Source organism: Balaenoptera musculus, chromosome 9 (genome assembly GCF_009873245.2).
Source record: "Balaenoptera musculus isolate JJ_BM4_2016_0621 chromosome 9, mBalMus1.pri.v3, whole genome shotgun sequence".
In the NCBI taxonomy this organism is placed as follows: domain Eukaryota; kingdom Metazoa; phylum Chordata; class Mammalia; order Artiodactyla; family Balaenopteridae; genus Balaenoptera; species Balaenoptera musculus.
The window spans coordinates 16783987-16800447 of NC_045793.1; the positions used below are offsets into that span (position 1 = coordinate 16783987).

Genomic DNA, 16461 nt, shown 5'->3' on the forward strand with positions numbered 1-16461 from the left:
ATAGGACAGACATTGCAAGAGAAGATTCACCCAGCCTTGATGACTGGTAGATGGGAAAGAGAGGAGGTGAAGTTGGTGATTTAGCTCCTGGATGACCAGGAGGATTGTGAAAGTCCCCTTTCTCCTTGACCAATGACTTCTTTTTTTTAATTGAAGTATAGTTGATTTACAATATTGTGTTAGTTTTAGGTATACAGCACAGTGATTCAGATATATATCTATATATATATGTTCTTTTTCAATATTACAAAATATTGAGTAGAGTTCCTTGTGCTATACAGTAGGTCCTTGTTGGTTATCTCTTTTATATATAGTAGTATATATATGTTAATACCAAACTCCTAATTTATCCCTCCCTGCCCCCTTTCCCCTTTGGTAACCATAAGTTTGTTTTCTATGTCTGTGGGTCTATTTCTGTTTTGTAAATAAGTTCATTTGCATCTTTTTTTTTTTTAGATTCCATGTATAAGCGATATCATATGATGTTTGTCTTTCTCTGTCTGACTTACTTCACTTAGTATAATAATCTCTACGTCCATTCATGTTGCTGCAAATGACATTATTTCATTCTTTTTTTTTGATGTATTTCATTCTTTTTTTTGGATGTTCAGTACACAGAATATTTTCTTTTTCTTTTTTCTCTTTATTTTTTATTAAAGTTTAGTTGATTTACAACTCTGTGCTAGTTTCAGGTGTACAGCAAAGTGATTCAGTTATACATACATATATATATGTATATTCTTTTTCAGATTCTTTTTCCATATAGGTTATTACAAAATACTGAGTGTAGTTCCCTGTGCTATACAGTAGGTCCTTGTTGTTTACCTATTTTATATACAGTAGCATGTATAGGTTACTCCCAAATTCCTAATTTATCCCTCCCACCCCCATTCCCCTTTGGTAACCATAAGCTTGTTTTCTATATCTGTGAGTCTGTTTCTGTTTTATAAATAAGTTCATTTGTATCTTTTTTTTTTAGATTACACATATAAGTGATATTATATGGTATTTGTCTTTCTCTGTCTTTCACTTAATCGCTAGGTCCATCCATGTTGCTGCAAATGGCATTATTTCATCCTTTTGTATAGCTGAGTAGTATTCCATTGTATATATGTACCATATCTTCCTTATCCATTCATCTGTCGATGGACATTTAGGTTGCTTCCATGTCTTGGTTATTGTAAATAGTACAATATTGGGGTGCATGTATTTTTTCAAATTACGGTTTTCTCTGGATACATGCCCAGGAGTGGGGTTGCAGGATCACATGGTAGCTCTAGTTTTAGTTTTTTAAGGAAGCTCCATACTGTTCTCCACAGTGGCTATACCAATTTACATTCCCACTAACAGTGCAAGAGGGTTCCCTTTACTCCACACCCTCTTCAGCATTTGTTATTTGTAGACTTTTTAATGATGGCCATTCTGACTGGTGTGAGGTGATACCTCACTGTAGTTTTGATTTGCATTTTTCTAATAATTAGTGATGTTGAGCATTTTTTCATGTGCTTCTTGGCCATTTGTATGTTGTCTTTGGAGAAATGTTTATTTATACCTTCTGCCCATTTTTTGATTGGGTTTTTTTTGATATTGAGCTGTATGAGTTATTTGTATATTTTGGAAATTAATCCCCTGTCGGTTGCATTGTTTGCAAATATTTTCTCCCATTCTGGAGGTTGTCTTTTCATTTTGTTTATGGTTTCCTTTGCTGTGCAAAAGCTTTTAAGTTTAATTAGGTCCCATTTGTTTTTGTTTTTATTTCCATTACTCTAGGAGACAGATCCAAAAAGATATTGCTGTAATTTATGTCAAAGAGTGTTCTGCCTATGTTTCCCTTTAGGAGTTTTATAGTATCTGTTCTTACATTTAGGTCTTTGATCCACTTTGAGTTTATTTTTGTATATGGTATTAGAGAATGTTCTAATTTCAAGTTTTTACATGTAGCTGTCCAGTTTTCCCAGCACCTCTTATTGAAGAGACCGTCTTTTCTCCATTGTATGTTCTTGCCTCCTTTGTCGTAGATTAATTGACCATAGGTGCATGGGTTTATTTCTGGGCTTTCTATCCTGTGCCATTGATCTATATGTCTGTTTTTGTGCCAGTACCAAACTGTTTTGATTACTGTAGCTTGGTAGTATAGTCTGAAGTCAGGGAGCCTGATTCCTCCAGCTCTGTTTTTCTTTCTCAAAATTGCTTTGGCTATTTGGGGTCTTTTTTATTTCCATACAAACTGTAAAATTTTTGTTCTAGTTCTGTGAAAAATGCCATTGGTAATTTGATAGGGATTGCATTGAATCTGTAGATTGCCTTAGGTAGTATAGTCATTTTAACAATATTGATTCTTCCAATCCAAGAACACGGTGTATCTTTCCATCTGTTTCTGTCATCTTCAGTTTCTTTCATCAGTGTCTGACCACTGACTTTCATAGTTAGGGAAGATGAGGTTAGGACTTTCTTTCTTCTAATTAATTATGTAGTAAGTAGTTACATAAATAAATGCTCAATGATAATGATATCTGCCCATATGGAGAGCAAATCACCAGGATCATACTTCTAAAGTTTACAGTGCTCAATACCTAGAGCTGTGTTTGACCCTTCCAAACACATTTATTCATTAATTCAACCAAACATTAAGCCTCTGCTTGGCACCAGGCTCCATGCCATTCACCAAGGAAGGACACGGTGGACAAGACATTGGCCACAACTTCAAGGAGTTTTTCCAGAGTCTAGTTGTGGAGAGAGACAAGTCAGCAGGTGATTTTAACATGGCTTGACAAGTATCATGATCGGTAAGGTGATCATATATACCTACTTGTCAGGGATAGTCTCAATTTGGATGATTAATTATTATTACCCCCCCCCCCATTTTAGGAAATATGGTTAGTACACAAAGTGAGGTAACACAAAGGCATGACATTTAATGCAGTATTAGGAGTGGGGAGATAGAGGGCTTTGTGGAAAAAATGTGTGTCAGCTGATACCTGCAGGTAAGGAATTGTGTGAAGGGTTGGGGGGAAAGGTGAACACTCCAAGCAGTGTTTGCAGGTTGAATGAATAAATTAGTGAACAAATGAGAAATTGTGAATGTGCAAGCACAGAACATTTTAATTCCTGATGAAGCATCTATAATCATTTGATGTTTATATATAACATTTCTTCCAGATTTTGGAAGGGAAATCTCATGAAAAGTAGAATTTTACCCCATTTCTAAAATAAAGAGATTGGACTGGATAATATCTTGACTTAGTGTAAGTTGCTGTGTTATGTCAGAGAAAGGGACACTTAATAACACAGTCTCTCATAGCTTTCATGCTATACTACATAAGATTACATCCCAAACAACCTGCTGCTGGAGAATGATTCTCCCTTTCCCTCCTAGGTAGCCACTTAATTATTTTTCATTTATTCTATCCTTCAACTTGTTGGAAAGCTTCTTGAAGGCAGAGGCCATATCATTCTTTTTTAATCTTCCATTCTGTACATACTGCCTGGTGATGATTGAGAGATTGATGAGGGGGAGGTAGAGGGATCCTTTCTCTTTTGGAGGGGAGGTGGTCTTATTATCCCTGTCACCAAATACTCATTCAGCTTCCCAAGGCATTTTAATTCTGTGACTATAATTTTTTGTTAATGGTTAGTTTTTGAACTTATTTTTGATGGACATCTTGCTTTCCTCTTCTTTAGGACCTTCTGAGTTATTGGATATGGCAGACAGTGAAACGTGAGTGTTGCCTTACATTATGTGATCTAGATTATCTTCTTGAGAACATATCTAGGAAAAGAATGCAGCCTCTAGGGCATACAGTTGATAATTGTAATGTCAGCGAGAAAAAGTGTCTACTTTCAGTTGTATTTATAACTGTGCAGCGCTAATCTTCTAAATCAAAGATTACACAATAAAAATAGATGGCACCTGTCATGATGATTGCACATGTAGCTGTTGCTGGTCATCATTTAGAACTTCCTTCAAGTGAGGTACTTCTGCTTTGATGCACCTTGAACTACAGAGAAGTCTAAATTAATGCACTTACCTCTTAATTACCCATCACATTTACTCTTCCTCAACTGAGGTTTATAAGAAAATTAAGCCCTAATGCCCTAAGGCATCCTTTTTGTATAGTGAAACCATTTCTCTGTGCTGAGTCTAGAATGGGACAAGTTATACAACCACTGGAGAACCAAGAACATAGTACCTCCAACCATTTCCATGTTTTGTGCTTCAGAAGAGAAACCCTGGTTGAGAAAGTCACCAGCTCTGTGGATGGTTGCCAGACTGATAATGTTTGTTTTCAACTTTCTCATTCCCAGGCAGCAAAATAGCTACTATTCCCCAAATAGAAACAAAGAAAGGCTAAGCATTTAACCCTGGAAGCCATGTTGAGCCTCTAAAGCACTTCAGTGAAATTTGAAAAGGGATAAAGAATGGGCGGGGTGGAGTGTGGGGAGGGGCTAAGGAGAGATGGAGGAGGACAAGTAGGAAGGATTTAACCATGAGTTACGGACAAGGGAGAAACTGTCCATTGCTACGTAGAGTTTGTCCACGTACCGCAAATCCCATTGGCAAGGTTATCACTCACCCCAGTTTGCCTCTTTAAGGACTGAATTCGATTTTCCATAAACACTTTGGCATTAAGTGCCTTTTCAATTTCAGACCCAGAATGGGAATGTCCTCCTCCCTGTACTGCCTGTGGGGGTGGGGGAAATAGCCACTTTGCCTTGGCTGTTCCCCATACTGATAGCTGACCTGCTGCCCAGTGGGCCAGCTCTGGTTGCGGAACCCTCCCAGAGTCTTACCATCCCTCCCAGGTATCTTCTGGGACTGTCCCCCTCCTGCCACTCACCAGGAATCAGCAGGTGGGGCAGAGTGGGTATCTCCTGGGTCTTTGAAGTTGAGTTCCCAGGAGATTCTCCTCCCAGGGCCAGATGGTCTACCAAGCACTGTGCTGTGGTTCTCCATCGCTGCTCCTGTGTGTGCACCATCTAGGTTGCTCCTGCTCTGCCCACATGTCTACACAGAGAGAGTGGCTCCACACTGTTCAGACACATCTACACACATCAGTCTATTTCATAGGGCCATTGGGTATTACTTAAATCAGACAGTAGTCACTTAAAACAAAATCACTCCGCCTACTTGACCAGCCAACACTGTTTGAAAAAGAGGCTGGAGTCAGATATTAGGGTTAGTCGATGACTAACTCAAGGCGCTTTTAGAACCCCCTCACCCACCTCCCCTGGCCATGCCTTGCAGCCGTGGTCTCACCCACAGATAGGGAAAGCGCCGAGGGGCACAGAATGTCAGCAGCAGGGGCACTTCCCTCCCTGCTGCCCCTACCCTACTCCCACTCCCGCCTCCAACCCTTTTCTCATTTCATCTTTGATTTAGGGGTGAGACCGCACTGCACAAGGCAGCTTGCCAGCGGAACCGGGCTGTGTGCCAGCTTCTGGTGGACGCGGGAGCATCTCTGAGAAAAACGGACTCCAAGGTAACTTGATGAGTGAGTGCAAGCATCCTCCCACGGGGCAAGATCTCTGGCACCATTGCCTTCACTTGTGCCCGTAGCAAAGGCATCCTTTCTGTACTTATGGAAGTGCCTGGGGCTTTGGGAAAAGGAGGAAAAAATGAAGTGTTTCATTTAGAGAAACTGCAGTTTAAATGTATAAGCACAAAGGGAGGGGGTGTGCTTGCCTAAGGGACTTATAGACCCCTGAACGCGTTGACCTTTGGACTTTGCTGACTCTCCTCTGCTGACTGCCAGCAGCCAAGTGTGGAGAGGGTGAGGTGCAAAGCACTAGGGGAAGGGTTGGGACCAGGTGCAAAAGATGTGGCCTGGCTACCGAGAAGCCCCTTTGGAATTGCTCCTTCAGCTACTTAAGCCAGAATAGCTTAAAACCCATGATTTATGAGGCCCCATATATGGGTGCCAAAGTGATGACCAATCAATCACTGCCGGGATGGGAGATCGGGCCGCAGCATGAATTGTTCCGGTTTACAGAGAGCACCCAAGGAAAGGGTTAAAGCTGGAGTAAAGGAGGAGCTGAAGCTTAGTGCTGTTGACCGAGAACTGCAGCCCATGGGAAAGAGATGGGCAGAGAGAAGAGTTCATACAGAAGATCAACCCCATAGAGGAGTTCTCTGTGATGATCTGAGGTCATGATCATGGTCAGCTCTGAGAGTTTTAAAGCACCCTGGGTAGGCTCCAAGAAAGGACAAGCCACTTAACTGTAGAAGGTTACAGAGAAGAATTTTAATATATAGATGAGGATTTCATTAAGTGGGTACTAAATAACCTAAGTTTGGGGTCAGTGAATGTAGTCAAGAAACATAGACAAATTACTTAGAAGCCTACTGATGACTTCAGCCCCATTAGATTCATTTAAGTGATGAGCACCTACTTATATGCAGTGTTCACCCTGGGGTCTCCTCCAACTGCAGTGTACATTGTGACATAACTTTCTCTCTGATGTGGACCTTTCTTTCCTTTCTGAGCCAGTTCTGAGCCAGGTGCATTGCTTGATTCTCCACTTTCCTTGCGACCCACCAGATCCTTGCTCTCTGACTGAGGTCCCTGGCTGCCTTAATTCTGTTAGCACTAGGCTATCAAATTCGTTAAGCTGGGTCCTTGTTCCTAGCTGGTCTGTTACCTATCTGGTTAGCTAATTGGGTGTAGGATTCCAAATGGCAGATAATTCTTCACTGTGATATTCTTCCCAGATGATATTTGCACTTAGGTGCTTTGATGTGTAACCTGATTGAGAAACACAACCCATGGAGGTAGGACCAGCTGAGGCCATGATCCGAGGTGGACTTGGCCTTCCTTGCTGGGGCCGCTCAGACACAGCAGGGCCATTGCCTGTTTACCACACAGAGACTGGTCTCAACTCAGGTGATAAAAGAGAAGGGAAGAGCAAGATGAAATAGAGGGATGAATAAAAGACTGGCCAGGAAACCCGGCCCCACAGCAGATGGCTCTTTTTTAATCTAAGTTTCTGAATCAAATAAATGGGCTCAATGTTCCTTGATATTCCTTTCTATTTTGTGTTACATATGGATGTGCTCTTCTCAAAATGCAAAAAATGTTATTACTTTTATTATAAATGTAGTGCATTCTCACATAGAAAACTCTAGCAATGCAAAAAAAAGTTTTTTAAGTAAAAATTACTAGAAATCCCACAATCTAGACCTATATACCATTAAAACTTTAATGATTTCTCCCCACATGTGTCTACTTTTCTCATTTTCTTCAAGGAGGTAAAGTCATACTGTACATGCTATTGTATAACCTTTCACCCAACATTTTGTTTTATAGATCTTACCTTATGAAGTAATAGAGCTTCATCCTTTTCAGGGATCCTATAATTTTTCCATTCCGTAATTTTTTGCTAGGTGAAAGCTGAATATGATAATTATGACTGGTTCTTCTTCTGGAAATTTTTGAAGAGAAGCAATATTTTGAGAATTTCTCTTAATAGGAAATGGCTCCTTAAAAATCAACTCAGAGGCGCACCCCAGTCCATCTCTCTGAATATTTGGAAATTGGGAATCCCAACCTCATTAACATTGAAGACAAGATAATCTACAAATACTGTAACCAAGTTGAATAAAATTATTATAGGAACTTGAAGCTATGGTTAAATATTAAATCCCAACTAAACTAAATAAGTAAAATTTTAGAAAGAAAGAGTCTAGAGCCATTGTTACTTCCCTTCTATCTTCTACTCCATATTCCGTTGTAGGCTACTAGGATCAGACTTAATTGAGTTTGATACCATCCATTGCAATAGATGAGATGGAGGCTGAGAAGTGTTTGATAATTTTTGTAATGTTGTGTGCATTTTAATACATAGAGCAATTACTTTGGTGCAATGATCATGCCTCTACCCTTTCCTTAGAACTCAATATCATTTTGTACATATGTATACTGGAATATTACTCAGCCATAAAAAAGAACGCAATAATGCCATTTGCAGCGATACGGATTGACCTAGAGTTTGTCATACTGAGTGAAGTAAGTCAGACACAGAAAGACAAATACCATATGATATCGTTTATATGTGGAATCTATAAAAATGGTACAAATGAACCTATTTACAAAACAGAAATAGAGTCACAGATGTAAAAAACAAACTTACGGTTACCAAGGAGAAAAGGGAGGGATAAATTGGGAGATTGGGATTGACATACACATACTACTATGTATAAAATAGATAACTAATCAGGGCCTACTGTATAGCACAGGGAATTCTACTCAGTACTCTGTAGTAACCTGTATGGGAATAGAATCTAAAAAAGAGTGGATATATGTATACGTATAACCGATTCACTTTGTTGTACAGCAGAAACTAACACATTGTAAATCAACTATACGCCAATGAAAATTAATTTTAAAAAACTTAATATCATTTTAAAGTAGATATCATGGAACAAAAATTAGAAGCGTCAAGGAGTGTTAAGTAATGTCTGTAAACATTCAAAAGAATGGAGACCTTTCCTCCTTTTACTGCTGACTGCTGTTCATTGGCCTCATTTCAAAAATAATTGTGTGTGTATAAATATACATATAATAGACTGCAAAAAGTTATACAATCATTTAAAATGATGCAGAAGAACATTTCATGACGTAGAAAGGTTTGATATATTATTAAGTGCAAAAGCACATTACCTAACAGTATATAAACAATGTATGGTTTTATTTTCATAAAAATAATTATGTATAGAGCTATAGAAAAAAACATAAAATAGTTACTCTATGGAAGGTTAACAGCAGTTATCTTAGTATAGTGGAATTACTGGTGATTTTTATTTTCTTATGCTTTTCTACTTTCCCAAGAGTTTTTTTTTTTTCTGGTACTTTCTTTTTTTTTAAACATCTTTATTGGAGTATAATTGCTTTACAATGGTGTGTTTCTGCTTTATAAGAAAGTGAATCAGCTATACATATACATATATCCCCATATCATCCCTCTTGCTTTAATCAACACTCATCACTTTTATTGTCAGAAATTAACTTACTTTTTGGAGAGATAAGACAGTTCTAAATGGGGAGAACCTAACTGAAGACTTTGAAACCAACACAGAAACCCCTTTAGATTGTTTCTGACCATCCCTTCCTCTTTGTTTCTGCTTGTTACTTCCCAGGGTTTAGTATAACAGGAAGAGTTCCAAACTAGAAATCAGAATGCCCGTTTCCCTGCTTTTCTGTTCAGTGATTTCTGTCCCCCTTCTGGAAAGGATCTGGGTTCCCAAACTCACTGTGCCACGCAGTTCGCTGCTGTGTACCTAGTTACTCTGTGAGCCGTTGGTTCCTTTGATGGAACCCCCACCTCTGAAAACTGATCGTCTCTCTTGAACTTGTGGATCTCACATGTTTGATGAGATGCATCTATCAAATAATAGATCTGAAAGTGTCTCATCAATTCTAAAACAAACAGCAAACAAACATGGAAAGATCCTTTTTAGCAAGTCATCTTTGAGTAGCTCTGTTTCTATGATTTTTTAAAAAAAAAATCTTATCCCAAGTGTTTGTGTCTCTTTCCTTTTCACTGTTACGTACAGGGTAAGACACCTCAAGAGAGAGCACAGCAGGCCGGGGACCCGGATTTGGCAGCCTACCTAGAAAGCCGCCAGAACTATAAGATCATTGGCCATGAGGACCTGGAAACTGCTGTTTGACCCTGGTAGACAGGCTGAGAGAATCTGAATAAGCATATCACCTGTGCCCTTCTGGTGATTGGGCAGCTCCCCTGGAAGAAGCTGATGGAATCCATAAATCTGTCTCTCTCCTGCAAGAATCTATCTGAGACCATGCCACCAGTTTTAAGGGCTACCAAGATGTACACCAGAACATGATAGCCCACTGAGGACGAGGCAGGATACCTGGAGATTTGTGGAATACAGATTCCACAAAATTCGATCCTTATTGCTTCCAGCAAGTAGCATGAACTTCTGTGTTCACCTGTATAATTTATTTTAAAGATTCAAGGATGTTTGTATAAATGGCACTGCTCCCTCCGCCCCCTATGCGTTCACCTTTCCCCTGTACCACACAATTCCACTGTAATGACCCATCAATTTAAAAAATATGATATGATCTGTTCTCTTTACATTCAGCCTTTGGAGACCAGAAGACTCTGAAGGTCTTTTCAAACCCTCTGGCTGTCCCGCAAAAATATAACTGTCAGACCGCTTCCATTTCCAAGACTAAATATACCGAGACGACTTAGTGACCTTTTGCATGTCTCCTCTCCCTCCTTAATCCCTTTTCGTTATACAGGAGCTGGGGAGTGCCACAAAGATAATGTCAGCTTGTGTGCAATATCTCTGAGGTGTGGCAAGGTGGCATGGGAGTTGTCTGGGCTCAAAGGTACCTCAGAGAGGGGACCCAGGGGTCAGCCCAGGTGGCAGGGCTGTTGCCGATAGCCGCGGAGGACCGGTTCAGCTTGGGCTGTTGGTCCAGCTCCATACTGCCTACGTGTAGCCATCTTTGCCTTTTGCTGCAATGGAGATGAGCAATGGATTCAACAAAGGCCCACAGCTGGTTTGCAGAACCACTCAATTTTAAGTGCTGCTGAAATTGCAGAGCAGAAAACCATGTGTGGGAACTGTGGTTACAGGAAATGGCGCACTACGACAGCGTTTACTTTTAGGCTTTTTTGACATAATAGAAAGCAGGCTAATCGACTGGAAATAAAACAGCAAAAGCAAAAGTAGCAACATATGTCAAAGTAACTCACTTAAGCAAGAAAACAGTCGCTGGAATGTTGCACAGAGGCTAAAAGATTCAGGTACAGTGGTGAGAGGGGGCCCATTTTAGGTTTTCCTTCTAAGGTTTTGGTTTTCATTACCCCAAGTAAGCCTTGTCCCAAGGACAAAGCCTCGTTTTACGAGCTCCACTGCCAGGTTTCCGAGATGCCTGCATCTTTCTGATGGCTGCCCCCCCTGCTACTTGCCAGGTTCCAAGGTCATACCTGATAGCACTACAGCCCCATTTTTCATGTACAGGTTGGTCAAATATATTCTTTTTTCTGTTTCCCCTACCAGAATGTTCTTAGTGCAGACTACTGTAGGAGTCTAGCCAGGAACATCTTGCTGGCAGTAGAATTACAGCTTCTAATCCTGCCACGGATCATTGGTACTTACAGGCACCTCTATTAAGGACTCTATGATAACTAAAGTATCAGGAGAAAAAGTCTTCTTTCACTGAAAATATCTACTTGACTTGGGTATAAGGCAAAAGTGAAAGTGGGTGACCTTTTTGCTTTAAACTAAACCGATGTCTTCTGAGCTTTCTTCCATGTAGTTCTTAGACATAAACAAAGTGTTTCCCTAGTGTTTCTGCATGTAAACATAAATGACTGTCTCTCTACATTTAATTTAAAGCTCCAGTGGTGATGCCTTGCTTATCTGAACCACTTTTGGTCACGTATCATCATTTTGAAAGTACAAAGATGATATATAAGGTATTAGGTTGGAAAAGCCTCTCAGTGGATGGGGACTAAGTCTGTCCTTAGTTGTTTCAAAATCAAATTGTTGGCATTATTTCCAGCTGTGGGAGAATGGGTTGGTTGTGAGTAATCTATTTCCATACATCAGTCTTAGAAATGGAGCTATGTTTTGGGTTTTCTGGTGAAGGCAAAAGGGACTGGAGTAGATTATTTCCAGAAGCTAGGAGAAAAAAAAAGCTCCAGGAGAATTTGATCACTGGGCTTCTGCTGGGAGTTTTCCAGTTGGTGGGACTGTCAAGGAGATGTTGTGATGACAGAAATATAATCCTCATGGCAGACTGGCATCTGGCTTTGAATGGTGCCTTCCGTTCCCTACATTGAGCCAAGCATTTGGCTGTGCAGCCAGTTACCAGCTGCCATTGCTGGGATGAAGGACTCTGCTTTCAGCAACTACCATCTCATGTTTCTCTGTGATGCCTCAAAGCGGCCCAGAGAAAATTGAGGGTACAGGTGGCTATGGGCCAATTCAAATAGCTCCAACTGAAGTCACACGTAAATCCTTGATATGGAAATAGATGAGGTAGTGACTACTGTAGGGGTCCTGGTGCATTTGGAAATTGTTCCAAAGCAGAAAAAGAAAGACAATGTCCTACATTATTGATGGGGAATGACATAGGACCAAGGCAAATATCTCTGAAAAAGCAAACACCTAGAGAACTTAGGTTTTACAAAAAAAAAAAAACAAAAAAGCATGAAAAATGATCAGAACAGTGACCTATTTAATGGCTTCAACATTAAATCTACCTCCTGTAGCTTTTTTAAAAAATTGGCCACTGCATGTGACAGTCCTGGGCTTTAGAAAGAGCAAAGAACATGTGCTCAGGAGTTTCCAACGCAGCTTAGGGTAGGTAGTAGCCCCTCTAATGGGCCATCTGGAAGTACAGAAGCAATAGTCTGGCCCTGGTCTGAAAATCCACATTACTTCAAAAGACATAAAACTATATACCTATAGAAATACAATTTCCTACAAAACCAACTGAGATGGTACTGCCAAGAGTAGCTAGCTTAGCTGCCATTCCTCTGTGTTTGGCTCAGAAGAGCCTTTCCTGTCGTGGTACTGTCTGCTCTGGGATTCCATTTTTAGATTAGACTTATAGAGGCATGAGAAATGGAGAGTTATTAAAAGCGAACATTATATAACCTTAAAGGTAGTCATTTGTGAAGCCTTATATTCCAGTATTACACATTTAATGAAAAAGAACCCAGTTGAGCTCTGCTTTATCACATTCAAGGACTTGATAAAGAACAGAAGCCAAGAATGAAATAAACACCACAGCCGGGAATTTCACTTGGAGAGTTTTGGTTACCTCTATAGAGGTTATGACCTAAAATGAATGCAATTTCTGAAACAGAGAATTTAGCTGGCAAGTACACAGCCGTGAAACTAGTGACAGCTGCTGGAAAGCCTCACATTACCTGTTGTTCCCCATCCTTCCGTCCTAGCTGGCCTTAGTGCATAGGCAGATCCGTTTGCATTGAGAGATACTCAACAAGTAGGTAGTTTTCATTTAGACCTAGTAACAGTTTCTTTGCCTAAAGGATTTCTGGAATTTATTGACTAGACTCCTCACAATATCCATGTCTTAGAAAATGTGGGCGCAGCAGTTTTATTTTTTTACATGCCAATTTTATTTTAACTGCTTAGATTTTTAAATTATAAAAGTAGAACGTGCTTTTTATAAGAAGTTCTAATACCACAGAAGAGTATCACATGCAAAGTCAAGCTGTTCCTCTCTGCTGGTGTAGTGTCCTCTGTCCCGCCCCCCAGAGATAAACAGCGGGAATACTGATAAACATTGTTGCTTGTATGTTATGTCAGAAATACTCTGTGCATATACAAGCCCCAGTACACATATAGGAATGCATTTATTTGTATACATATATGTGTTTATGTCCTATACACACATATATTGCATAGGTTTAAAAAAACATTTTAGAAGCATGCTAGTCATCTGTGCCTGTGTAGTTAACACCAACAGGCAAAGATAAGGTCATAGAAATTTTTCATTTATTCTTTGTTATTTTTACTATTACTAAGCTTAGTTCTATGACTGGAGCACTTCAATTGCACATGGCATTTGCTCTTGCCTGTGTCATAAAATCTATGGCCAAGAGGTCTCGTAATTGTTTTTGTTACCTTCCATGAAGCATGAAACCTACTTGAGCCCAGAGACTTGTTTATGCTATTTGTGGATCTCAAGTGGAGAGTTTCTTCCTCTGTGATGCTTATACCCCTTTACAAGGCTGAGTTACAGGATTCACTCAGTAGGCTGCCTAATGATATCTAATTCTGGTAAGCTACCGTGAAAAGTCGTAGTCACTTGGATATGGGTGTGGTCCGAGTAGCTAGGCTTCCTTCTAGTAGGAGTAGCTAATGAAATCACTGAGAACAGCATGATATTTTATTCGATTATGCTCTTTAAAAATAAAATAGATGGTTGTTAAACTGGCTTGTCATAACCATCCAATAAAACTACTAATTGCTCTACTTAAATGGATTATTTTCATTTTAGGGGGAAAAAGTAGAACATCCATTAGAGAGTTTTCTAATTAACATTTATTTAGTATAAAATAGCTTCTGCCCAGGTCTTAGTAGAACCATCTCTGAATATCTCAACTTTCTTATTCTCTCAATGCCATATTCAGCTGATTTTTGTAAGTCCTATGGTTTTTTCTCTGCCCAGCCTCTCAGACTGACTTTGGCTCCACCCCTTTTCAGTGTCCTGGTCATCACCCCATAGCTAGTCCTTCTGATTGTCTGGCCGCAGCAATAGTCCTGCTCCTGGCCTTTCTGCCACTACCTTCAATGATTCTGAAATACAGTTGCCCGCCTCCCCCAGATGTTCTGCTCAAAATGGATCAAAATGAAATTACTCTCTGGGACAAGTATCCCTTTTTCCTGAAGGAGAAATAGACTTCCACTGACCTTGATCATCTTGTATATTTACAATAGGCCTTATTCTGAGAAGTAATCTCCCAGATAGATTTAGCAAATTTCTGTCGTAGTCACACCACAAAAGTACACAATCGTAGCAGCTGCTTCCACACCCAGCAATGTAAACAGTGTGCTCCGTGACGTCACCTGGGTGACTGGGTTATATGCATGTTATACCCCCACTGGCCGTCTGTGGATTGTAGACCATCTCCCCACAGTTTAATAAGAAACCTAAAAATAGGAACTAAGCAAGGAATAGTGCTCCTGACAACGTGCTTGCGCAGGACACCAAGAGTTACTGAACTGGTCCCCCCCCCCAAAAAAAAGCAGAAAAAATAATTCTTAGGCTGTTGAAGCATTACATTTTAAAGTAGAGATTTGAATATTGGATGGTATCGTCATGGTGGACAGATTCTAGAGTCTCTTTATACACGAATTCAGTCATTTTACCTGCAATCATCTGTTCACAAAATTGATCATACAATTATGTATTTAATCATTTATTTTTAAATATGTCTATCATTTACTCGGATGCAGGCACCATACCAAGGATATAAGAATGAATGCAAGAGACGAAACTCTTGACCTCATGGAGCTCCGTCTAGGAGGAGAACATACAAATTCCAATCTGATAAGTTCTGTACAGGAGAAGCCCATGGTACTAGGGGAACATGCCCTGCAGGTCAGCCTTTGTTGTGCCATCACTCTTTAGCTAGCCATATTTTAGTTCTATGAAATATGAAATGAGAATATGAAAGAAGAAATAGTTTGCATTTGCTTTTCCTTAGGGTCTTGGCACTGTTCTTAAAAAATGGATTTGATGGTTATATGTATATGTATAACCGAATCACTTTGCTGTACACCTGAAACTAACACAACATTGTAAATCAACTATACTCCAATATAAAATAAAAATTTTACTTTATTATTTAAAAAAAAAAAAAAAAAAAAAAAAAAAAAAAAAAAAAAAAAAATGGATTTGAAACCAAGACTTTAAGATGAGACTTAGAAACACTACTAAAATGAGAGCCAAAACGTTTATCCTATTTCTCAAGGACAGAACTAGGAACAAGAGGCAAAACTTGCAATGGATTTTGACCGAATATAAAGGTGAAGCATAAATATCGTCAAACAGTAGAGTGGGCCCAGAATTAGAAACTTTTAGTCATGGGGAGTATTTAAGCGGAGGCTACATGACCACCTGGAGGGGTGTTGTGACTCGGGACATGAACCTGAGGGGGCTGGATTAGATTCTGGGAGTTTTTTAAATGTTCTTTTAAAATGACTTTGTTGAATGGCAGGATTTCATTTTAAAATTTTATAAAAATCTTGACTTTTAATCTTTTAAAACATCACTTTGTGACAGAGTCTTTAAAGAGAATGACATTTAGTTATCATCTAAAAATCTTAAAACTAAGCATGAATTTAAGAGCTAATGAAAAGAAAGCATACTAAGAGGTATAAGTTACTCCAAAATACTTCTGGAAGCATTATGGATTTTAATGAATATTCTTAGACATTCTTAAGTAAAGTCCTATTACAAATCTGTTTTCCTGTCCATTCAATATAAAAAAAGTGCTGTGATTTGATATTCTTAGAATTAAATGTAATCTGGTATAACCACAGAAGAAAATTCTGCCTAAAATCTATTTGGGGTCCAAGTAAATGTACATGAAAGGCAATCATGGAAAGTGCCTTGGCTTCTGCTACCGGCATGATAATTACAGGGGAGGGTTTACCCATGGAAATAAGAAAGTGATGATTCTGGTTTTTACCCATTTTCCATAGTTTCAGTATTTTGAGCCAAATGGCATCTGACACGGGAGACTTTAGTGATGGGAACAACTGAAACTATCTTGTTTCTCAATCATTTAGTGCATATAGGCTTCAATAAAAATAATTTCAACAACTCAAATCTGTACAATTTATTAGTAACAATTTCGGTAATTTTAGACTGTTACTGCTTTAGCATTTTGATGCATTTTTGACACTTTTGAGCTTCAGTACAAAGCCCTGAGGTGGATAAT

General features: G+C 39.3%; 1 protein-coding gene across 5 annotated transcripts in view; it reads left to right on the forward strand.

The window, feature by feature from the left end:
- The window catches only part of DGKI (diacylglycerol kinase iota), a 447458-nt gene extending 434269 nt beyond the window's left edge, over positions 1 to 13189 (forward strand). For 4 of the 5 annotated variants that reach the window (XM_036864403.1, XM_036864404.1, XM_036864405.1 and 1 more), the window contains 3 exons: positions 3682 to 3718; positions 5381 to 5480; positions 9551 to 13189. In XM_036864403.1, coding sequence (XP_036720298.1) covers positions 3682 to 3718; positions 5381 to 5480; positions 9551 to 9667 — 254 coding nt within the window. In that variant the 3' untranslated portion in view covers positions 9668 to 13189. Of the gene's footprint in view, positions 1 to 3681; positions 3719 to 5380; positions 5481 to 9550 lie in introns of those variants that run through there. The other variant, XR_005021317.1, reaches the window with a different exon arrangement.
- Positions 13190 to 16461: the final 3272 nt, after the last annotated feature.